We start from the raw sequence: 24,296 nt of genomic DNA on the forward strand, positions 1-24,296 counted from the left end.
TCCAGAGTCATTGAGTACTGAGTTCCTGCTGTGTAGTTTGTCTTTTGGTTTTCTGGCTGTTTCTTTTCCAAGGCTTCCTTTTGGTTTGGCATGTTGTGTGTTCATGGATGTCTGTGAGTATCTTTTATGGTTTATTGCTTGTTCTAAATATTTCTAAGACATTTGATTTCTTGTTTCTTGTTTTAGTGTGGGATGGATTTTGTTGGCTGTTTTGGTCCCTGGCCATCAGTACCAGAGGCTAAATTCCAAGCCTAATTCACATTCAAGTAAGATTGCCCTCACTGTGGGAGTGGTAGAAATGTTTTGTTTTTAGCTTTTGAGCTGCTGTTTCAGCACCTGAGAAATTGTCATTTTTATTTTTTTCTCTACAAGCAGACCCTGGATTGAGGTCAGATTGCCTTGGGAATGTCATGAGGATAACATTGGACAAAGATTTGGCTGTGGGGAGCCAGCTAGAAATTGAAGCCATTAGTGAGTGGTCAGAATACTCTTTTCTTGACAGGTTGACTGTACTTTCTTTCTGCTCTTACATTATTTCTCTCTTTCAGATGGCTCTGACATCATACAGTTGTCATCCACCTTGGCTGCCCAATGTGGATACAGCATGGAGTCAGACCCTTGGGGCAACACCAAAATCTTTGCCTCCTTGTCAGGATGTTATGTTTTTAACCAGGTATATCATAAGTCCTGTACAAAACTATGTAACCTCTCTAACACCCCCCCCCCCCCCCCCCCCCGATATGCTCTCCCTGATTTAATTGGCAACGCTCTTAAATGAAAATATGGATTAGTGTTTTATGTCACTTAGAATTACTTGATTAGTGCTTCAATAGGCTAGAAGCAATTCTCATCTTTTAAACAGGATTCACTTTGGGTACTATCATGTAACTAGTCCAACTCATTCCTTGATTCTCACAATATTTCAATACGGTCATGTTCAGGGCATAACTTACTATAACCGAATTGTGCATTAACATCCTGTGAACTTAATCGGGTGACATTTGGATTGGCTGTACAGAGGGGTGTTGGAAAGACTTAAATTCCGTTTTGCAATGGAGATGTTGGTTCCTGGTAGTCCTGTTTCAGCCATTGTCTCAGACTAAATGTTCTACAGGCCGACGCGACGTTCCAACTCGGCTTGCGACTCAGAATGTACGGAGATAACCTTCCCCAGCCTGTGGAGTACGAAGTGACCAAGATGTGCAGCTACTCTCCCTGGGCCTCCCGGGAAGTCCTCTGTGACAGGAACTACATGGAGGTTGGGCCATCTTGAATTCAATGGCTTGTCACACTGTACATGGCTTCACAGTGGATGTCTCTGTGACTGTGTCTTGTAGGAAGGTAATGTTGGTGTTATTCCTCCAGGTTTCAACCCTCATGGTCCCAACTGTGACCCCTGTCAAAGCCTTCAAAGGACATAGATTTCAACAGGAGTCTTTAAGCAATGCCATTCCTGACGTAAGTCCCTAATGACTACTTCACTTGTTAGTGTCAACAGTGTGCTGCAATATTTTATTTTTTCTCACATCTGGTTATTTGACTTCAGGTTTGACTGTTTCCTTCATGTTTTACTTTATTAATGAATGCCTCACAGTTGAAGTTGGTTAGCACATTTTCCCCAGAGCTGTTTTTACTTAAAAGCTTCTTGCTGCAGGCTATCAGTGCTCCCAACAGCATCTGGAAGATGGCATTCCACACACCAGAGATGAAAGTGATGGTACTGGAGGATTTTCTGATATCTGGTTACGGTGCAATGACAACCCCAAAAAGACTAGTGCTGCGAAGCCCCTACAACATGCCAGAGACTTATTCTGAAGAAGTGAGTCTTCCTGGCCTGAACCTTTTCTTTTTTAAATGCTGCAACACTTCCCTGCTCAACCTGCCTGGAACATTAGTACATCGAACATGTCTTAAGACTGCAATCTATCAACAGGTGGCTGGAGTTCCCATGGAGGTCTTCAGCGTGTCCACTTACTATAAGGAAATCAGTGGTTTGACAGTCATGGACTCTGTTGCTGCCTGCCCCACTGGTGTGTATAGGGAAACTCTGCCCCTGTTGTCATCCCTGTTTGTCCTGTTTGTATGTCAACTATACTACAGTGGGCTGTTGTCCCTTTGCCATGAGGAAGTCATGTTTTCCATACTTGTCTGCCGCAGGTGGGGTGCTCTTCACAGATGAGGCGATCACCTGGCATGTGCCTCGTCGCGTCTCCCCGCTCATCTCTGGCTCTGTCAAAATCTTGGAGACTCACATGGGCATTGATGGCCAGAGGCTGGACAAGGCCAAGATGTCTGCCCGACACTACAGGCTGTCCGTCACTTCCACTCACGTTGTCATTGAGATTCCAGTGGGGTCACCGGATGGCTACTACAAGGTCAGATCATGAGGTTGTTGGTAGGCAATGTGGACTGACCTTGAAGGCCATAGACTACTTTTGTGTAAACAAGACCAACTTCATTGGCTCCCATGGCATCAATTATGTTGACCAGGATTCTATAGGGGATTGTGGCCCAGATGTCTGGGACTTGGTCACATTGACCTGGTCCAGTTATTCAATTAAACTCAACATGGTGTACTTCCAGGTCTGTAAACTGTCTACACCTGGACTGATTCCTGTTGCAGTGAACCTTCACGTGGTGCGTAAGTCAAGGTTAACTGTCCTTTTGTGATTGCAGAGTCATGCCCTAAATGAGGAGTACCATGTGACCTTTACTATTGAACCCATGCTGGAGTTTGTGTGGAAAGCTGACAACACACAGGCTGACACGAGATACAAGGTCCTCTTCCCCATCACCACCCCCATGATGCTGAGGCCTCCGCAAGTCATTGACTGTAAGTCAGTTCTATTACGAAAGGCAGAGTGGTGTTAACCAACTGGTTAAGCCCCAGTGTAAGGTTCACTTAGCAGTGACTTCACTGGTCCTTGTGAACAATGACCCTGTAGAACATGGAGTATTTGCTGTGACATTGAGTTTCACAATCGCACCTGTTCAGCCTGTGAAGTGACTTGTCCTGCTGGTCTTCCAGACACAATTCCTGAGCAGAAGGTGTTTGATGTCCTTTTGGGGCCCTTCCTCCATGATGTGGAGCTGCTGAATTTCAACTTTTCCGTCGGGGTGCTGACAGTTGCAGAGAGCAACTCCCGAGGCTTTGATGTTCAGGAGCACCGCTTCGCCAACGGTTCTAAGACCTTCTCCCTAAGAGTTCCCTTCTCAGATGAGGTTGTCCAGAAACATGTATGTCCCTTGGGTGATGTGTTGTAGACATGACCCTGGTTCAGTTTGAGGCTCATCTGTCTTGACCCCCGCCATCATGTGACTTTGTGTTCCTATGTACTTAACCAGAAATTCAGACTTAATTTTGTATGTGTATGCGAAAACCTATGCATGTAATGCTGCTGATGCACTCCATCTGCAGAACCCTGATCCCCTGACAACATCCTACTTCCTACTCATGGTCTTTGGTTTGCTGATCCTGCCGGAACAAACACCCTTCCAGTACCTAGCTGAGGTGGAGGCTTCCCTGGAAGATGTTGGTACGGTCACCTATCTCAGCTGGTCCTTCATGTCAATGCTTGTTCCTTTGCTTACCTGAATTGTCTTTTTTTTTTAGTTATTCCCACCATCACAGGAACCTGTGACCAGAAGAACTTCTATGCCTCTGTGAAATATGGAAGCGGAGGGGCCAACTTCCAGACCATGTTGCTTAACGCTGGGTCATGGCGTGAGCTGGACTCTGATTTGGCTAAACTGTACCACCTCACTGAGAATAGCACGCACTTCAGCATCATAGTGCCACACCTCTCGCCCGACTCTACATTTGAGGTATGACTTAATTTTTGCCTTGTGCTTCTCACATGCTACTTAAGCACATTGTCTGAAGGGTTTAGGATTCACCATGACCACCTAAACAAGGGCTCAGAAACAGGACTTAAAGATGCAATCTGTTTTTTGGCCACAGGCAGTAAGTGACCCTAGGACAATATCCCTCAGGCATGTTTGCTAAGCCACAACCCAGGTTATCAAAACCTTTCGGTTTCAGATATGGAGTTACTAATTCTAAGGCAAATATAGGAGGCTGAAAGGTTTTGATTGTGGAAGTCCCAGACTGAATCTCAGTTAAACCATAAATTCCTGCTGTTCTGGAGTAATCTTCAGACAATAACCTATACAATTTCTCAATGTTTTGGATGTAATTTCTGGCAGTCCACTTCAACGTGGCAAAATTGACCGTTAATGTAACTTGTCTTCTAGGTGGTTCACTCCAATTCCATACTGGCACGACTGGAGTTACTGCTGGTGCAGATCCCTAACATGTGGAAACTCAATGACTTCTCCCTTGCCTGCTTTTTCCCCTTAACCACAACTGGTTTGTATCGGTGTCAAACATCTGCCTTAATTGGAAGGACTGTTCTGAATTAAGCCCTTTAGGGACTCCCTGACATTGGTCTGTCCTGTGAATTCCAGAGTGCTACTCCAACGGCACGATGACTGCCCTGGCTGTCAAGGTGGAGTCGGTTGGCAACCTGAACCCTGAACACCTGACCTTGAGGGACCAGTCATGTAAACCTGCCTTCAGCAGTGACCGTTTTGCTTTATTCTCCTTTAACCTCAACTCCTGTGGCACCACCAGAACAGTAAGACACACATTTAGAATTGGCAGGGCCAAGTGACTGTAATCCTAATGACTCCAAATACATGGGCACTTTGCTTCATGCTCATATGCCCCAGTGTTAGAGCTTTTCCTTTGGTAGCCCTAATTGTTCTGTCCTTCTAGTTCTTTGACAATCTCATGGTGTATGAGAATGAAATCGCCATGCACCGTAGTACAAGCAAACAAAGTTCTGCTGACCCAGAGTATAGGTAAGACATTGCTATATTATGTTTCTTCCCCCTCAGGTAATTGCTGTGTTCTTACTGGTCAAATCTTGTCTTTCAGGCATATTGTGTCTTGCTATTACCTCACTAATGACACCAAGACCATGGACTTCCTAACCACACCAAGGATAAATGACCCCATTGCTGATCCTGGGGTGGGACATCTAGTTGTCCAAATGACCCTGTCCAAGGGTAAGCAGACTATTTGTACTGGGTCACTCACTGCACCAATCTTAACCTAGTCACTATGCAAAACCTCCAAGTACACTATTATGCAGTCCCTCTAGGGGACACTCTGATGACTGATCTCTTTCAGATGCCTCTTATGATGCCTTCTACCAAACGGAGGACTACCCAGTGGTCAAGTACTTGAGAGAGCCTCTATATTTCGAGGTGGCACTGATGCAGTCCACAGACTCCCAGATACAGCTGGTTTTAGAGAACTGCTGGGCCACTCTGCATGACGACAGAACTTCTGTTCCTAGCTGGGACCTTATTGTGGACAGGTTAGCAAGCATGTCTAGATAAACCAATGGAATGATCCTTCATGTGACAACCCAGTCTAACGCCCTAGGAGCCAAATGGAAGTGACTAATTGGGCAAATGCCGTCTATTGCGAACCACTGACAGTGTGCAGTAACTAATACAGGAGTGTCTACTAACCTGTTGCTAAATTTCTACCCTAAGCTGTGAGAACCTTGATGATCGCTACCTCACAGTCTTCCATCCAGTCTCTGCTGATGCCAGGATTCAGGTCCCTTCTCATGTCAAACACTTCTCCATCAAGATGTTCACCTTCACGAGAGATGAGACGGTTGTCAAAGGACAGGTGACGTAGATTTCCTGGAGATGTGTCTGCTTCACTTGGAATTAGCATCTGGAGTCATGTTAGCAGCTAATGTTTCCTTTCATAGGTCTTTGTTCATTGTGAGGCAGTCCTCTGCGATACCACTAAGCCTGATGGCATCTGCTCTGGACAGTGTGCAAATCCCCAGAGGAATGCAAACCCTTCAAGACCTACCAGCACAAAAAGGGGTATGATCATTGTCCCTGAATTGCTTGACTATAAATGGCTGCAGTGTGACCCTAATTTTGTGCTCAATTATTTCACCTGTTCTAGGCCGCAGAGCTGCAGAAGCTGGCCAGCAACAGAAGCGCCAGGTCTCATCAGGACTCATTCTTTTGTCTGACTCATCCAATGAAACCATTTGAAGTTTAATAAAGTATGCTCTCTTAATTTGTTTCCTGTGCGTGTTTCTGGATTGTACAAAAGCTTCTAGAATGTATTTCCAGAGGTAGTGTTTGGAAGCTGTCCATGAGGTCAAATGGAATGGCAGGACAAACACTTGTGGGTTTTTTTTTGTTTTTTTCATGGTCAGTTAGCCTTGACATGAAACATTTTAATGGTGCTAATGAAAATTGCATAGCTGTTTACCCTCAAACATGACCACATAATGCAGAATTAGTTAAATGGGACAAATTAATGCAGACGTGGGACATGGGTTACTCTGGGTTACTGGATCTCCAGTGATGGTCTAGCATGACTGAAGGTTTTGTTATACCTTTAGGTGGGTACCAAAAGTGAAATGCTCAATGATACTGTTTAACTTGAATTTCCCTGCATGTGCCTGCTAGTAGTACCCATAACATTTGTGTATGCACATGGCATATCACATCAGACTCAATGATTGAGCCTCATTTCCCAGCATCCTAAGCATTCCCTTAAAGGTGTTCAGAATCCTGATGTTTGTATCTTTTAAATGTAAAGTTCAAATGTTTCTGGAGGAAGGTGTCATTGGCCAGTACCATCAGCTTTGTAGGTTAGTAATCACTTTTTTTGCATGGCCTCATTACACTCCAGTGATTTCTGGTGGTCTGTGCGGTCAAGGTAGAGGACTGTAGAATGTGTTCCAGTGTGTAAGAATTATGCTCTGAACTGGTGGTTCTCAAACTTCTCCTGGGGCCCCCAGCTGGTCCATGTATTAGATGGATGCCAGAGCCAGCACCCCTGAATTAACTTGACTAAGTCCTTGGCTTCTGGGCTGCAACTAAATTGAGACAGCCAGGGCTCCCCAGGAGAGGTTTGAGAACCCAAATTGCTTCAGGACACCTTGACATTCACTGTCCTGAATCCACTGGCAGTTTCCTTAATCACAGATTGGAGATTTTTATTGAGTAAAACCGGGTTAAGAAAAAAGGACAAAAGAACAATCATGACAAAATAATTACAAGTGTCTGCACTGGCCTGGGGTGGTCCAACAGTCCAAGCTGCTGCCTCTGGTGCAAATGTGCTACTGCAGGTGGATTTGAATCTGACCACCTTATTGATGATGCTCATCAGAGTGGATTAGTTTGCCAACCAACCTATTGTAAATATAAACAAAAAAGAGGACTCACCATCCCTCAGTCTGGCTCCTCTCTAGGTTTCTTCCTAGTTTATGACCCTGTTAGGGAGTTTTTTTCTAGCCACTTTTCATTAATAGTTTTTTGTAAAGAACTTCCAACTAAGAGAGGTTTGAAATTATTATTTTTGGTACAGGGAGAGTAGATAGTCTTACAGAAAGTTCTGCAAGTTGCCTTCAAGTAGTGATGCCCATTAGAGGCTTCATTGCCATTCTTCTAGCAGCAGGATATTATGCAAGCAGCGCTAACTCAGATTTTCTTTTTCAAAATAAAGGCCATGACTGAAATATATATAAGGCAATATGGTTAATCTAGTCAGTACATTTTGTTTAATGTCTGTTCCAATGTTGTTCTTGTTTTAGATTAACTATATTTCAATAATGGCTTTTATTTTGAAAAAGAAAATCAGAGTGCAGCCAGCATAATATCCTGCTGCTAAAATAATGCTAATGAAGCCTTGTTTGGCCATCACTACCTTGAAGTCATTTCTGATTGGTTGCATTATATAATTTCATACATCATTCAAAATATGAAAATATACTTGAATTCTCTCAAACCTTGGTTAGGACATCTACCATTTCGTTTATCTTGGACAAATCAATCTTTTTGGGGATTTACACTCACCTAAAGGATTATTAGGAACACCATACTAATACTGTGTTTGACCCCCTTTCGCCTTCAGAACTGCCTTAATTCTACGTGGCATTGATTCAACAAGGTGCTGAAAGCATTATTTAGAAATGTTGGCCCATTTTGATAGGATAGCATCTTGCAGTTGATGGAGATTTGTGGGATGCACATCCAGGGCACGAAGCTCCCGTTCCACCACATCCCAAAGATGCTCTATTGGATATAGATCTGGTGACTGTGGGGGCCATTTCAGTACAGTGAACTCATTGTCATGTTCAAGAAACCAATTTGAAATGATTCGATCTTTGTGACATGGTGCATTGTCCTGCTGGAAGTAGCCATCAGAGGATGGGTACATGGTGGTCATAAAGGGATGGACATGGTCAGAAACAATGCTCAGGTAGGCCATGGCATTTAAACAATGCCCAATTGGTACTAAGGGGCCTAAAGTGTGCCAAGAAAACATCCCCCACACCATTACACCACCACCACCAGCCTGCACAGTGGTAACAACGCATGATGGATCCATGTTCTCATTCTGTTTACGCCAAATTCTGACTCTACCATCTGAATGACTCAACAGAAATTGAGACTCATCAGACCAGGCAACATTCTTCCAGTCTTCAACTGTCCAGTTTTGGTGAGCTCGTGCAAATTGAAGCCTCTTTTTCCTATTTGCTTCACAAATGCTTTGCTGCATAGCTCGGTTGTAACGAGTGGTTATCTCAGTCAAAGTTGCTCTTCTATCAGCTTGAATCAGTCGGCCCATTCTCCTCTGACCTCCAGCATCAACAAGGCATTTTCGCCCACAGGACTGCCGCATACCGGATGTTTTTCCCTTTTCACACCATTCTTTGTAAACCCTAGAAATGGTTGTGCGTGAAAACCCCAGTAACTGAGCAGATTGTGAAATACTCAGAGCAGCCCGTCTGGCACCAACAACCGTGCCACGCTCAAAATTGCTTAAATCACCTTTCTTTCCCATTCTGACATTCAATTTGGAGTTCAGGAGATTGTCTTGACCAGGACCACACCCCTAAATGCATTGAAGCAACATTTCCCATTTCCCTTATGAAAAAAATAAGTTGAAAAAAAGTCAGTGAACAGGAGGAATTTCCTTACCTATTCCCTCGGTTTTTGTCATGTTTCTCCCCAGTTTATTTAAATGTTTGTGTTATGCACCAGGCCGGCCTGACCTCTGGTCACAGGCTACAGCCCCCTCAGATCATATACAAGTACTCCTGTTCATTATTCCAACTGTCTCTCTGTAGTCATCGCCTCACATGTGTTAAGGACTTTTGAACTCGGCACACGGACCATCAAATTAGGGTCAATTTGTTTTGAATTCGCAAGGTAGAGACATTTCCCATTAAACTGCTCACAGAGAAGGAACATTTCGATTTCAGTTCAATCCCAGGATTGTAATGGACAACCAAAGGCAAGGCATTCGCTGGACTCAATTTATCCATAGCCCAGATCTACGGTTCCGGAGATCAGTAGCTGTGCCCCTGGAAATCATCTGCTGAAATAAATAAATGTATTCATAAGGGGCATTATGAGAATAAAACATTCCCACTTTGATACCCATGTCTTAAAGTTCTTGTATAATAGTATTGCAACGATGCATTTTGTGTGCAGGAAATGCGGTGCACAATAATTTGTAACAATGAAAACCACAACGACTTGATATATGCCAATTGACAAGCCTACTGCACGAGATTGAATTTTGCAGTATGTCTCAGGATTAGGTAAACTGAGCAAAATGACAGACACAATGGGTGAACAGGGTAATGGACCTTGTCTGTAACACGCTAGCAAACCCAAGTTGTACATCGGTGACTGCATAGAACACCTGTGCACAGACAGTGTCACTAATATTAACAGAATCTACTTGTAAACAAAAGCAAACAGATCAACATGAAGATCACCATCCAAGGATCAATGAATGCTCAGTGCAAGAGCCTGCAAAGTCAGGATTTATTTTATAAGTGTCTGGTTTGACCCAGAAAGCACACCAGCCATGCCTAATGCGAAACACTACCCTAAACGACAGATTGGTGTGACAAGAACACTTTCACATGTCCCGAATAGGACAACTAAGCAAGAAAAATGACTCCAGACGAGATGTACAAACGAGGCTCCTCAGCGGTGCTCTTGACTTGTCTTTGACCTGTTGATACAGAAAATAACTATTAGTTCAGTAAAGGGGGGTTAACTGAACAGTCTCAAACATTCCATACCTCTTTTTGAATTGTTCTGGTTTACACATTGTCCACTACACTGCCCTTTAACTGGACTGCTGGGGTCACAGATGAACACATCACAATGAACGAAGATCTAGGATTTGGAAAAACATTTAATTTAAAGGGGAGTATTGACTCAAAGCACAGCTGTCAAGCAAATTCCACAAAGTGTCTGCAGGTTCATTTGTACTCCTTCAGTGATTAGTTGAGGACTCTTAGCCTTTGCTACCTTGTCAGTCAGTTCGTCTACATCCCCAGTGAAGGCAGCGATGTGGACTTCGAAGCGTTTGAAGTGGGAGGGGTAGAGGACTCTGGAGTCAGCCACAACAGTGTTGAAGACCACACGATACGGATCCTCTGGGTACTCACAGCTGACAGGGTTAGAGGGCTGGATTTAAACCCATATTGCAGCAGTAAGTATGCACAGGAAGCGAAACAGTTCAGACTGCTGGACGTCTGTAGGCCACTGGTTGGGTCGCCATTTGATTTATTATTCGGCAGTCTTACTTTATAGTGTAATGGCTTGGGCACAGGAACTGAATTTTAGCTGGCTAGCCATGTAGCAATTATGGCATTACCAATGCAGATGGAGGCAAAAGTCACGATCAGCATAAAAGGGACACCTTGTTCTATATGGTGTAGTGTCATGGCAAGTCAGTAACAAATCAAATATTGGTTCCTGTTTTTAAAGAGAATTAAACAGCAGACGCTTCCATAAAAATACTTGCTGCAGTGTGCAGTAATACCTTGGCAACAACCTGTCAGAGCAATGCTCCCTCTGAGAAACTCAGACAACTGCCTCGCAGACAACATTAAAATCGGTTCAACCCCTCGCTGCAACAAACCATAATAACAAAACCTCACTTTCCAAGGTAGGTCTGATTTTGGCAACAGTGCATCAATAGGTCAGTCGTGACCCTTACACCTGCACGCCACAGCCAATCATAGCAGGGCTACATGCAAATATTTAACCTTTAACACAAGCCATCTCAGTGACAGATGGACAGTAGCCAGCAAATTGTAAATGTAGGTGATTAGCTGAAAACCACTAGGTTTCCCTGTATGTTTCACCGCAAAAATGTAAGCACTGAATAATCAGCTATTGAGGCATGCTCTCTAATAGCGCACATGAACACAGATTGCAAGAACATCAGCTGCCCATAGCAATTAGCTGACATTTATGATGGAATAGTAGACAAGCCCTCAACCTTTCTGACATTGCACGCAACCCAAGTGTCAAATTCCAACAAGCCTACATGCAACAGGACATTCCCTGCCTGACCGCAGAGCAAAAATTATCAATGCCAATTTATTTGATTGACATGAATCAAGCCAAGTGTAGATTATTAAATTGAGCATAAGCTAGTTAAGTGATTAAAATGTCTAGATTGATAGTTAACCAATGAACCATTTAAACAGAAAGGGCATAACCCCTATTTAACCAGTATAAACAGAAATAGTGGATAGTCTAACTGGAGGCAGCAAACGATGTCTTTCACACAACCGGTTACTCATTTAACAAGCACATTTTTGTAGATTATGAATTTCTTGAACAGCGTAAATTTCTTCTGCAAAGAATGCCTTAGTCAATATAGCCTTTTTTGAAACCCAAGGTCATTACCATGGTGATTGACATTCTATAGATGCTGCAGTCATATTGATATACATTAGGTGAATCTGGGCTAATTATAGTTGTCTAAATTACACTACAGGGACTTGGAAATACAACATTGCTTTAGTAGGCTGATCCAGTAGGCAGAATAGATTAAAATGTAGTTACCCTTTAATGATGAGATTCCATCTGGGTTTTGAGTTCCGGTCCTTGTCTAGTGTGGCCCAACAGTGGTCCAGAACCAGCTCTACCTCAGGGTCAGTGGACCTGGTCAGTTCCACCTCAATATGCAGAGGCTGTCTCAGGTACCTTACCACCGGGTATTCCTCCACCTGGTGGAATGTCTTATAAGAGGCATCTGGAATGTAGACAACATGGGTAGTGTTCGGTAGGCACAAAATATTCAAGTGAAATACCGCCTGAATATGCGCCAATGAAGTGCGACTCATTTTGAATCAACATTTACATTACTTAGGTGTCCTTATATAAACCTGACAGTACAGCGTGAGTGCAAAACATTTCCACGCCAAGCCAAAAATCAAAAGGCCAGGGGAAAATCAGTCTTACCCGTGGCAATTCTCATAACGACCAGTAGTTGACTCTCGGTTTTAGCAGAAGGTTCATTGTTGCATGGCTTCCTGTGATAGGCCAGACTCTGGGTATTGTTGATCATATAATAGCAGGACACCGTCAAGCTGATGAGGAGGGTGGGAGATGTAGACAAAACATCAAGTGGGGGGGGGGGGGGGGCACAGGCCTAAACATGGTAAATGTACCAGCCTCATACTTCAAGCAACTATTAGAAACATTTGACTAATCCAGCCTTGTCACAGTGCCTTTGGAAAGTTCAGAGACCTTCACCACATTATCAGAGATATCTACCCACAATGACAAGGCAAAAACATTCGAATTTATTAAAAAAAATAAACCGACTTCAACGATTCCAATCCTTTTTTCACTTTGTAGAAGTGCCTTTGGCAGTGATCATAGTGTTGTCTTGAGTGTGCCTCTACCTGCTTTGCATGCCTGGATATGGGTAGTTTCTTCCCTTCATGTAGACCCTCTAAAGCCTTGTCAGAGTGGATGGGGAATGTCAGTAAACTGCAATCTTCAGGTCTCTCCACACATGTTAAACGGGTTTCAAGTCCAGGCTTTGGATGGGCTACTCAGGGACATTCATGAAGCCATTCCAGCGTTGTCTTGGCTGTGTGCTTTGGGTCGTTGTTGTGCTCAAAGATTAATCTTCACCCCAGTCTGAGGTCCTGTTTGCTCAGGATTCTGTATTCAAGGACCTCCATTTTGCTTTCTTCTTCCTTCTCTCGATCCCATCCAGTCTTCATAATCTCTGCTGCTGAGAAGCATCCCCATAGCACAGTGCTGCCACCACCATGCTTCACTAAAGAGATGGTTTTGGCCTGTTGTTGAGAAGTACCGTCACCAGATGTTGGTCATTAGACAACTGGATTTTTCCCCTCATGCTCTGAGGTCTTCAGTTTAGCCATTCTACCATCAAAGCCTGTTTGATGGAATGCTTTAGAAATGGTCCTTCTTGCATGTTCTCATTTTTGCAGAGAAACTCTGAATCTGTCAGTGGATAATGCATTCTTTGTCACCTCCTTGACCAATACCCTACTTTCCTGCCTTGTTTGGCCAGACAGCCAGCTCAAAGACTCTTAGTGGTTACAAATTCCTAAATTAGAAAAAGATTTCTACAAATATTAAATTCGGGGTAGTGTAGATGGCAAAAATATAATTGATACATTTCATAAATTAAATCTATGACAAAACATGGAGAAAGTAAAGACATCTTTCTGAAGGCACTGCCTGTACTTACTGGTAGTCGTCATCCAAGCCAGATGCAGTCTTCACTTTAAGTTTATCCGGCAAGGAGATTTCATTCTCATACAATATGAGGTCATCTATAAACTGAAGATTAGAGGTACATTACTTTTGAAGGCCTAGAAAAAAAACTGTACATGTAATGTTCTCGTTTCCTCAGGGCAGTACAGTAGTTTAACCTTCCGAGTTGTGCCACACGAGTTGACATTGAAGCTGAAGTACGCAAAACGGTCATCACTGTAGTCGGGGCCACAAGAGCGGTCAGTTAAGGTCAGCTGGCCAGGGTTCAGACTGGGAGTAGACTCTACCTTCACCGCTAGCGCAGTCATTGTCCCATTAGAGAAACATTCTAGGAATCAAAGGACAGGTAGCCGTCAACAAATTCTGTTTCTTTCAAATACAAGATGCCCTTTGAACTTGCTTCACAAAATGAGTGGCGCAAACCGTGCATTTCAAAACAAAGTTTTTTCAAATAAAAACTTTGAACATGGGTTGAGGAACCACGCATTAATTAGCCATTAATACTGTATATAAATTTGAGAACCAACCAGTCAGTCTTTTGTGGAAAGTGCAACCCAGGGTGAAGTCTTTCATGGTGACGTTGGTGAAGGGATTCAACAGCGCCACAGACAGTCGACTCCTGACCGCTGAAGCGTGAATCGACTAGGAACCGATGAAAACACCTCATCAGTCCATTTGGTCCAACAGCATAGGTCAGGCGAGATGGTGCACTGATGTGTCAAGTTAATGTCTCCGGGGTGGACTTGTGAAACGAGGGAATCATACCTCAAACACTGTTTGCGGTGCCGAGAAAGGCACCGTGAGGGTAATGCGCGACTCGCCCTCTGTGACATACTGTTCCGCAAGCTCAGCGGTCAGCAGCCATCCGCCAACCATGACCTCGAATAAGGGAGCCTGGTTCCCGTAGTTCACAGTGATGTAGAAGTTCTCTTGATCACAGACACCAGAAATCGAATGTGGAACTACCAAGGAATAGGATGTTCAGATAGAAATGTCGTTTCAAGCATGTCTGCACAACCAGAACTCAAGACAGTTCTTTCTGCAATGTTTCATAACAGTAGTTCTACTGAAAGCTGCCAGCACCCCCTCACTCCAAGACATTCTGCAACAATGCCTTGTGCAAATATACAAAAACACTTTCCTTCATGTCAACAGGGGTTATAGAGTAAAACATGTAAAAGAAATTAGTCACATACCAACATTCATCAAAATGGCGTTAACAGAGGCAGAGTGAGAAAATGCCATGTTTTCAGGCAGGACAACCAGGCCATAGATCAGATGGAGAGTGAAGCTCGTGACTCCTTGCTCTGGCCTGTTCTGTGGTATTGCAGAAGTCAAACAGCATTATTCTTGTTATAGGATTTTACGACCAACATCCATGAAGAGATATCTAAAAATGAATTAAGAGGTAAACTTGCTCTTAAAATATAAAGAAATAAATTAACTGGGCACGACATAAGTAATGGACACAGTGCCAGGTTTCTGGGCCCTGGACAGCATTTAACACGGTTGAAGAGGTGGAACCAAAGTGAAAAACAAGAGTGTGGGGAACAGCATCCTTCACTTAGGACCTCCACTCCGCTGCCCGGAGATGCTTTAAGGGACATTTTATCTCCCCCTGAGGAGGCCAGATTACAGGCAGCTGGGCCTCATCAGGGGGTGAGCTGTGGCTCATTTGAGGAACATACCTCATGAAAGACTGCCGGGTCCATGAAGGGGACAGCCATCGAGAAGCTCTTCGAGAGGTTGTCCTCCGACATCTCCTCCTGAACGTTGAAGCCTCGTGCGTTGCACTCTGCGACAGTCAGCACCCCGGTAGATAAGGTGACGTTCACCAGCTCCACGTCAAGGTTAAATGTCCCCAACTTGAACACCAACGCCTGCTCAGGAACAGCATCTAAAGGCGTGTCTGTTTGCACAAAGTAATTGGAGCGTGTGTTTTCGGGACTAGTGTTGGCAATCCCTCTGTTGCTCTTCTGTTTGGCGTCCAATGCATTGGTTTTCAACCCACTCCTCGGGGACCCCCAGACATGCCACAGCTTCGCTGTAGCCCTGAACTAACACACCAGATTCACCAATCATGGGTTTGAGGATTAGTTGACAAGTTGAATCAGTTGTGCTGGCTCAGAAGTAGTTCAGCCTGGCTGGGGCTTCCTCAGGGGAGTGGGTTGAGACCTAGGATAAAGTGAATTTCTCATAGGCCCCATATTCACTGTTATACTACACCAGAGACTCACAGTTGAGGACTAGCAGAGGCCTAGCCACTGGCGGAGTGGTGATGGGGAATAGGACTTTGTATCTCGTGTCCTCGTGTGAATCCTCTTCAATCCACAGCAACTCAAGCATGGGCTCAATGGCGTAGGTGCTGAAGTACTGGTTATCCTGAACATGACTCTGTGAGAGAAATATCCAGGAAATAATATGAGACAACCGTTACCATGTATTACATGAAACATATCAAACGTATTACATTAAATCGCTTTATACATAAGCAGTTGTCAAAGTGCTCTTACAGATGGCCAGCCTGAAACCCCTGAGGAATAAGCAACAATGCACAGTGCCTTGGGATATAGACGGACAGGGACGATTAAATCATCCCATTCTGACCTTGTAGTAGCCTCCAACAGCCCCCACTGGAATCTTAACAATGACGTGAACCTCCATGAGAGAAACTGAATATTTCCTGGCAGCCATTTCCTGTTTGTCCAGCCTCTTGCCATCAATCCCCATGTACAGCTCTAACATTGTGAAGGCATCAGAAGAGAACAGCGGGTCTATGTGTCGTGGAAGGTACCAGGTGATCAGTTCTGGAGTGAAGGTCACCGACCCTGCAATGAAAAACAAAGAAACCAAGGTCATGTCTACAGAGCCTCATGGCAAATGTTGCCACTAGGAATGTTACTGCTTTTCCATAATCAGTTTTCAAACATCTCCCAATAGACCACCAGACAGGTGAACACAAATGAAAGTGTTGTCCAGTTCAAATGAAGACCTTAACTTTAAGTTCACACTTAACCTTGTGTTGGACACGCGACAGTAGCATCTACTTGGGCCACCAGCCACTTCTGCTCAAAGAAGATGGAGGTCGAGAGAACCTTCATAGGTACCCCAGCAACCTATTCAGCGGACATTTACTTCAGGGCCATGTTCAATAAATGTCTGTTTCATTAAACATGCATAAAACATTTGTAAGAGCCCATATCTTATTGGAAGACCTTGCAAAAAGCACAAAGGTACAGTCTGATTGGACAAGTTGACAAAAGGCCACGGTATCCAAACGTTTGCGCTACTGAACATGGCCCAGTTATAGAAGTGGAGAAAATCTGCTTACATTCTGTAGGTACGTCTCCTCTTTCCCATGAGGGCTTCGCAACACAAGCCTTGTGGGTGTGTTGGCTATTGCATAGCCCTTCCTTTGGACCTCATCCACCCTCAAAGCCTTATTGCTAGGACTGAAGACCACTTTACTCATTTTGTAACCTGAAGCTGCAGCCTGTCTCAGGAAATGGAAACATTATTTATCATTTGCTAAAATTATATTTATGCAAAGGCCCAATTATTTAGGTGTTAAAGAAATACACTGCAATGTAGCTACTTTGGCTCCTCCACGTGGGTCGCTGAACCTTGCTCCTGCACGCTGCTCGGAGAGGCTTTGGATTTCCGGAAGAGTCCTTCTGACCGACACCTAGAGTAGAAAGATAATTTCTCTAAACAGTGAGGAAATACACCCGCCCCCCCACATATAAGAGGAAACTCAAAACAAGGGCCATTGGTGAATCATTCATCCGATTGGTTTTTGCTCACTTTGCCATTTAAGAAAACCCCACATTCAAACAGGCCAGGTTATTCTTCTCTAACCTCCTCCCATGTGCGCCTTAAAGACACAAGGGGAAAGGAGGACAGTTGAGAAAGACGACTTCGTTTGTGTTTTTGCTCAGAACGAGAAGGAATCTCTAGGGAGGTGAAGGTCCGGAACCAATGTCCTTCATACGGGAGTAAACTGCCCCCCTTGGGGATCCGCCCACTTGCCTCCATGTAGACGTCGTCACACAGAATCTCTCTGGAGGCCCAGGTGTAGCTGCAGGTGTAATCCACTGGCATGAGTTTGCCATGAAGCCGAAGTTGTGTAGCCAAGTTCAGTGTCTTGTCATCCTAAAATGACGTAGAGGAAGGAATAAAGGGAATTATTAGCGATCATAATGTGCTGCTGTGTTTCTGAATGACTGAGTGTTCAATTAAAAAAAAAGAGCACATGGCATATTTGTTATCGATTCCAATCGCAGTGAAACCAGACTCAACATCTGAAGATAATGAACAAAAATTCCACAATAACAGATTGACCTAGTCATATCTCATCATGAAATTGTTTTTTGTTTTTGCACTGAATTTTACAAAATGACTCCCACGGCTCTGCCTGCAAATTTAGTTACAGACTGAAACCAAACTACCATTGACAACAAACTCTACATTTGCACAGTTAAAGTAAATGCTTTTATTTTTCCTTTCAGAGGATGTTGTTTAAAGCGGCCCCTTAGCAAAAAGCTATGGGGTTTGTTTTACTCTGCAGGCCTTTTTGTCTGACATTTTAAAGTGAGAACTTAGCTACAGTTGAATTGTCTGTAGTTATCGTATTACCTTGCTCTGGGCTAAACAGTTAAGAAGAGAAGCAAACAACATGGCATTCCCCATGCGGTCAAATTTATAGCGGAAGCCACACTGAGCTGCCAGGTTGGGTGTCAACTCTATAACTTTGCTGTCATCTGGGAAAAAAGGAAAGTGTGGTTGCAAACACTGACAGATAAACCTGTGGTATTAAATCTATGAATTACAAAAGGGGTAAAAAGATGAGTTACACTCACTGACAATACTGTTAACGTTCCCCAATACAGCAGCCACATGCAGACGGACAATGTTGCCCAGGCACTCAGGTTTGTGGTCCTCTGGAGTGAGAAAGGGGAGTCAATATCAAATGTCATAGGCTTAGTGTATGAACATAAAAAGATATGCAAAGAACCTTACTTGTAGAAGACATCTGCTGTGCTTTTACACTGACAGATACCATCAATATGCAAAACCACCTGAAAGGCATTTCATAAATCATTGTTGTTAAAGAGAATGAACTCTGCATCCATCGGTTATATTTCCTGTAAATCTCATGTGTTCAATAAAAACAATATTTAAAAACAGTGTTGCATTGCATAAAACTATTCCAGGCCTACCACTACTGACCCTGATCCAAGAAAACAACCCATTGTAGGTTGTTTGTTCCTATAACATTCACAGCTACTGCCCAACAATATTCAGCCAATGTGTTGCCTGTTCTGTACCTCACGTTTCAGTGAGACAGTGGCATAGTTCTATAGTATCACAACATTCTACAGGTGAACGTCATGATTGCTTGATTGCTTATCATCCCATCAGCAATCTGGTAGGCCAGACCATTTCCCTGTAGTTAGGCAGGATTTGTTTAAGCTGGCCCGGATGCCCGGAAGAGCGGTCGCTTTTAATTAATACTTGTGTAATAATTTAGTTCCCAATAAAAATAATAATTGTTGACAAATTCAAAGATGTTGACCTATTGACTGGTTTTAGAAAAATTACATTTTATAATGTATACTTCCTCACCGCTTTTGACCGGTCACGTGACGGGCCAATGGTCGGTTCATCTCGGGCCTGAATAATAGAATCCTCGCGCGGTATTGGTGGGTGCCTGTGGGAAGTAGTGGACCGCGCGCTTCAGCCAGCTGCACTCGGTCTGAGCATTATTGCGGAACGCTCCGAGCTCGAACAACAACTACGTGATGATGTGGGATCATTCTTTACGGACTATGGGACTACTACTTGTTTGGAGAGGGGAATAATCTGAAAATCACTACCCGGAAAGTTATTTTAATGGAAAGAAATGGCACGAGAGCAGGTAGATTGTTTTTACCATGTCAGTCCACCTACGTGGACGCACGCACTCATACGAACTTCCACACAAATGTAAAATCTCTGCATAATTATGTAACAATGATAGGCCTACTAGTGCTTATATTGTGTACAGAACGTATAATTATAATAGTTTTTTTGTGTTACTTTTATCTTTTGTTTCTTTTATTCTTCGTTGATCAAGGACCTGCAAGTAATTATTTAGTTATGTGGTTTGTATACGCGATATGTCAGTTACAAATGTGAACTTTATTTGGAACTTATCTTGAGATATTTTACTTTAATAGAGTAGCCTATAATCAAAAAACGATATATGGCACTGCTTTCCCGCGGACATTGTTGGATATATTTACGCGTGCGAAACAATAATAGACCATTTCACAGAACAAAGTGATTCACTTAGGACCAAGGTATATAACGGAAGAGTACTGTCCTTAGTGTTTTTACCCATCTTTCCGTTTTAGATAAAGGAATAAATGCACTTACAATTTGATATTTGATATCCGCAACAACAAAAAATCTGGAAAGTGTGCGTTCTACGCTTCAGGTGCACGTGTGTTCGGTTTCATCCGGTTGTCAAATTCTAATTTTCTCATCCCCCGTGGTCCTGTAATTCGATGCTCTCGTGACACTCTTGGCTCGCGTTAGTAGCCTGCCACCATGCAATGCATATCAACACACATACACACCCACCATAGTCACACGGATATTCTTATTGATTGTAGCCATTTCATTTTGTATTAAACACTGGTGGCCTCAGGTCAAATATTTTTAATGGTGTAATACATTATTTGTTGTGTGAGCAGTCATGTGTCTTATGAATGCTATTCAATAAGACAAATAATTGTATACAGCTCTTGGGTCATTCAATAGTATAGCTGAATTTAATTACTTTCTGGCTGCACCCATTTATGGTTATAAAGGGACTTTTGGTCTTGAATGCCGAAATATGAGATATACCTCTTTTCATCATGTTGAACGTTGAATTATTCCTTTAGAAAAACACTTAACTATTAGACTATGTAATTTACATATATATTTGTTTACTTTATTCGATGTGTGTGATTTGTTGAAATTGCATTCTTTAGAATACAGAGAGGGTGTCATTAAAAACAACATACATAATTGCATTACGATCATGAAAATATAATTTCCAGAATGGATCTATCCTTTTAGACAATTGAGTTGGATCACCATAGCAACGTATATTGAATATATTTAATGACCTAACCGTTGAAAGTTGAAACTGTATGTACAGTGAATGTAGAAGACCGAACCCACCCTGTATTCAAGAACTGTTCTCATTTAGATAATTTATGTTAAACGTTAGATAATGAAAACATTGACATCATTGGGTAAAGTATTTGTCATAGTTTGATTTTAGCGAATGAAAATACTGAGAGGCGTGGCTTCTGATTTAGCAGTGTTTCTGGTGTTAGATGATGTTAACAAGCACTTGTCAGTTACATTTTGTCCAGCCTCAAACAATTATTAAAAGGAGAAGATAACCATTTAACAATGCCTAAGTTGTTAGCTATTATAGTTTTATATCAGTAAATGCCTTGTTTTGCCCTAGTCAATGCTGTATCAAGACTGATAAGATGCATTGAATGCTCAATTCTCCCAAAACAACATTACAATTTAACGATTGGTGCTTGGTTGCAAAAGACACATGGGCAAGGTGTTGTGGGAGAAAATTTGTTGGTAGACAAAGCTAACGACTTTTACATAGAATTTACCAGGAATTTCTCTTAACCTTTTAATTGGTTATAGAAAACCAAATCTGAAACATTCTTTCACCAGACTTTCCACACATTTTTAACATTTGAACGAGATAACGGCATGATTGATATTATATAGAACAACTGAATTCTTCAAACTTATAATGTGGTATAATGGCTATTGATAGTTGGGATGCTTGTTCTCTTCATAGTTGGACCCGTAAACCTCGAACTCAACGCTAGCCGTCAAAGGCCGACCAACCCAAACTACAACTCCCATGTGGCCTATGGCCCATCATCACCAACATGGGATATGGGCACGTCCTCCACCGTCGCGGCAACAAGGAAGAACAGGTCTACCTCAATGTGGGCGGCGTCCGACACGAGGTGGCTGAGGAGACACTGCTCCGCTTCCCCAACACGCGCCTGGGCCGCCTGCTGTGCTGCCAGAGCGAGGAGGCCATTCTGGAGCTCTGCGACGACTACAGCCCCGCGGAGCGCGAGTACTACTTCGACCGCAACCCCCACATATTCATCAGCGTGATAAACTTCTACCGCACCGGACGCATACACATGATGGAGGAGGTGTGCGTCTTCTCCTTCAGCCAGGAGATTGAGTACTGGGGCATCCATGACCTCCACTTCGGCGAGTGCTGCAGCCACTGGTTCCAGGAGCGCAAGGAGTACATAGAGGACCGGGACTGGGACATCCAAAGTGACGAGGTGCAGCCTCCCAGCATGGACTCATCCTTCGAGGAGCTGTCGGCCCTGGACAAGGACCTGGAGAAGTTCAAGGGGGCTTGGTGTGCCAAGGTGCGGAGCTACGTGTGGATAAGACTGGAGGACCCTGGTCACTCGCTTTCGTCCAAGATCATTGCTGTGGCCTCTCTGAGTGTGGTGCTTACCTCCATTGTGGCCATGTGCGTCCATAGCATGCCAGAGTTCCAGGTCGTGGATGAGAACGAGAGGCCCATTGAGGACCCTGTGCTGGCCATCCTGGAGGTGGTCTGCATCGTCTGCTTCTCAGCGGAGTTCATCATCCGTTTGGTCGTCGCTCCCTCACCCAGGAAGTTCCTCAGCAACACCCTGAACATCATTGACGTAGCCTCAATCTTGCCCTTCTACATCACGCTGGCCTTTGAGACGGTAGACGAGGAGAGCGTGGAGGAGAACGAGAATCTGGAGAATGTGGGCAAGGTGGTGCAGGTCCTCCGGCTGATGCGCGTCTTCCGGATCCTCAAACTGGCGCGCCACTCGATCGGTCTGCGCGCACTTGGCGCCACGGTCCGACACAGCTACCATGAGGTGGGCCTGCTGCTCCTCTTCTTGTCCGTGGGCATCTCCATCTTCTCCGTGCTCATCTACTCGGCCGAAAAGGAGGAGGAGGACACCGACCTTGGTACCATCCCTATGGGCTGGTGGTGGGCCACAATCACCATGACCACGGTGGGCTACGGTGACACCTGCCCGGTGACGCTGCTTGGCAAGCTTGTGGCCACGCTCTGCATTATCTGTGGCCTGCTGGTGGTCGCTCTGCCCATCACCATCATCTTCAACAAGTTTTCTAAGTACTACCAGAGGAACAAAGCCATAGAGGAGGGTTTGTGTCTGAAGCAGCTGGTGTCAGAGAGACACGACGTGGACCTCCCCTACCATAACATCAGGGATCTCTACGCCCAGACTGTGGGTGCGTACCCCTTCATGGGCGGCATGGCCTTCAGGAACAGTGTGAGTAGTGGTGGGGATGATACAGATGCCTCCAGCCTACAGGAAATAGAGGTGTTCAACGATCTGGACAACAAGGCGGAGAAATGAAGCTCAAGGCTCTGGCTGCCCTGTTTGCAAAGCTCAGCACATCTCAAAGGAGTACTTTGTGATTCTCAGGGCGAAGCTCTTCATCGTTAACTCCTAATCTGTCTTCCTTATGTGGCTGACTCAAGACTGTGACATCACTGTGACCATGGGATCTCTCTATTTTGAGAGACCTAGAAATATATTACTGTAATGAAAGGGCACAGAGGTAGTATCTCGGATTCCACTTAAAAAGGTTTGAACTTCATTCATCTGTCGCCTATGACATTGCAACGATGCATGTCTATGTGAAAGGAATTTGCATTATATTGTACCAATTTGTCAACTCAAAAGTAATGGTTTACTTTTGATTTGATGAACTAAGTTTGTTTGGATTCGGACTAGATTGATGTTTTAAACTCCGCATGAACAAAAAAAAAGAGAAGGTAGTGGAACATTGCTTTGGGTGTGCCCTCCCTGTAGATGAAGGGACACAAATGACCTCTCTCCCAAAACCTCTACTGCTGTGCGTACTTATATAGAGGCCCCTTGATTAGAATGTCATTGAGACATTGTCTTAGCATGTGTTGGCATGCAAGCTCCGTGGACTAGGCCGTATGGACGTGTTAAATAAAGTCTTGCCTGTAAAAGCCAATGAGTAACTTATTATGGCGATATTGATCAGAGTATCTGCTTTATTTATTTTTTTGAGCGATTAAGTGATTCGCCTGGAATCAATGAAATGACTTTGAAGTGAGGCTTACATTTGGTTTTACGTCAGACAAACTGACAGTGATAACGTCGGAATAAAAACTGTAAAATGAAAAGTATATTCAACTCCTAGATAATAAATCTGAGTTTTCTCTGGCTTCTGAAGTGCCATTGATTTCCTGTCATGTGTTGTCAACTCTGGATGAACGAGCTGCTTGTCCCAGAACAGAAAAGTGCAAAAAAGTGCCCAAACCTCTGCAGGGAATCGGAAGTGCTCACTGTCTTTTCTGCAGTATTTTTGCAGTTATGTGACCCATGCAATGGTGCAATGAACAAGTGGGTCATAGCAAGCAAGCAAGTTTATATAGCACAATTCATACATCGAAGCAATTCAATGTGCTTTACAAAGAAAAATTAAAAAATAAAAATACAATAACTTAAAAACCAATTCTCAAATAAGAAAACATAAAGATAAAAAAATTGGATAAAAACATAGGAAGCTGTAAGGCTAAACAG

General features: G+C 43.7%; 3 protein-coding genes across 4 annotated transcripts; 2 read left to right on the forward strand and 1 right to left on the reverse strand.

Annotated features, from left to right (window-relative positions):
- The first annotated feature begins 3 nt into the window (after positions 1-3).
- Positions 4-6,115, forward strand: LOC105015362. Of its 2 annotated transcripts, none has more exons than XM_020053008.2 (21): positions 4-113; positions 187-266; positions 373-471; positions 549-673; positions 1,115-1,258; positions 1,366-1,458; positions 1,655-1,819; positions 1,934-2,030; positions 2,158-2,375; positions 2,677-2,833; positions 3,029-3,237; positions 3,419-3,536; positions 3,614-3,825; positions 4,255-4,369; positions 4,468-4,637; positions 4,778-4,863; positions 4,940-5,070; positions 5,195-5,384; positions 5,566-5,707; positions 5,793-5,913; positions 5,999-6,115. In XM_020053008.2, the coding sequence occupies exons 1-21, from the start codon at positions 91-93 to the stop codon at positions 6,088-6,090; spliced, it is 2,787 nt and encodes a 928-aa protein (XP_019908567.2). In that variant the 5' UTR covers positions 4-90; the 3' UTR covers positions 6,091-6,115. The 2 variants fall into 2 exon arrangements, with proteins under 2 accessions (XP_019908567.2, XP_010876763.2); XM_010878461.3 differs by having other exon boundaries at positions 376-471.
- A 3,389-nt stretch (positions 6,116-9,504) lies between these two features.
- Positions 9,505-18,972, reverse strand: LOC105015350. Its single transcript, XM_010878442.4, has 21 exons — positions 18,856-18,972; positions 18,646-18,704; positions 18,486-18,566; positions 18,262-18,386; positions 17,656-17,778; positions 17,222-17,311; positions 16,958-17,119; positions 16,643-16,742; positions 16,234-16,454; positions 15,864-16,020; positions 15,315-15,535; positions 14,823-14,943; positions 14,392-14,588; positions 14,154-14,268; positions 13,785-13,954; positions 13,601-13,692; positions 12,334-12,461; positions 11,935-12,124; positions 10,384-10,525; positions 10,152-10,248; positions 9,505-10,081 (listed from the first exon to the last, which is right to left on the reverse strand). The coding sequence occupies exons 1-21, from the start codon at positions 18,876-18,878 to the stop codon at positions 10,008-10,010; spliced, it is 2,688 nt and encodes an 895-aa protein (XP_010876744.2). The 5' UTR covers positions 18,879-18,972; the 3' UTR covers positions 9,505-10,007.
- A 331-nt stretch (positions 18,973-19,303) lies between these two features.
- On the forward strand, positions 19,304-23,896 carry kcns3b (potassium voltage-gated channel, delayed-rectifier, subfamily S, member 3b). Its single transcript, XM_010878441.3, has 2 exons — positions 19,304-19,543; positions 21,491-23,896. Exon 2 carries the CDS (start codon positions 21,585-21,587, stop codon positions 23,091-23,093), a length of 1,509 nt encoding a protein of 502 aa, XP_010876743.2. The 5' UTR covers positions 19,304-19,543; positions 21,491-21,584; the 3' UTR covers positions 23,094-23,896.
- Positions 23,897-24,296: the final 400 nt, after the last annotated feature.

The sequence above is a fragment of the Esox lucius genome, chromosome 14 (assembly GCF_011004845.1).
Source record: "Esox lucius isolate fEsoLuc1 chromosome 14, fEsoLuc1.pri, whole genome shotgun sequence".
Classification (NCBI taxonomy): Eukaryota; Metazoa; Chordata; class Actinopteri; order Esociformes; family Esocidae; genus Esox; species Esox lucius.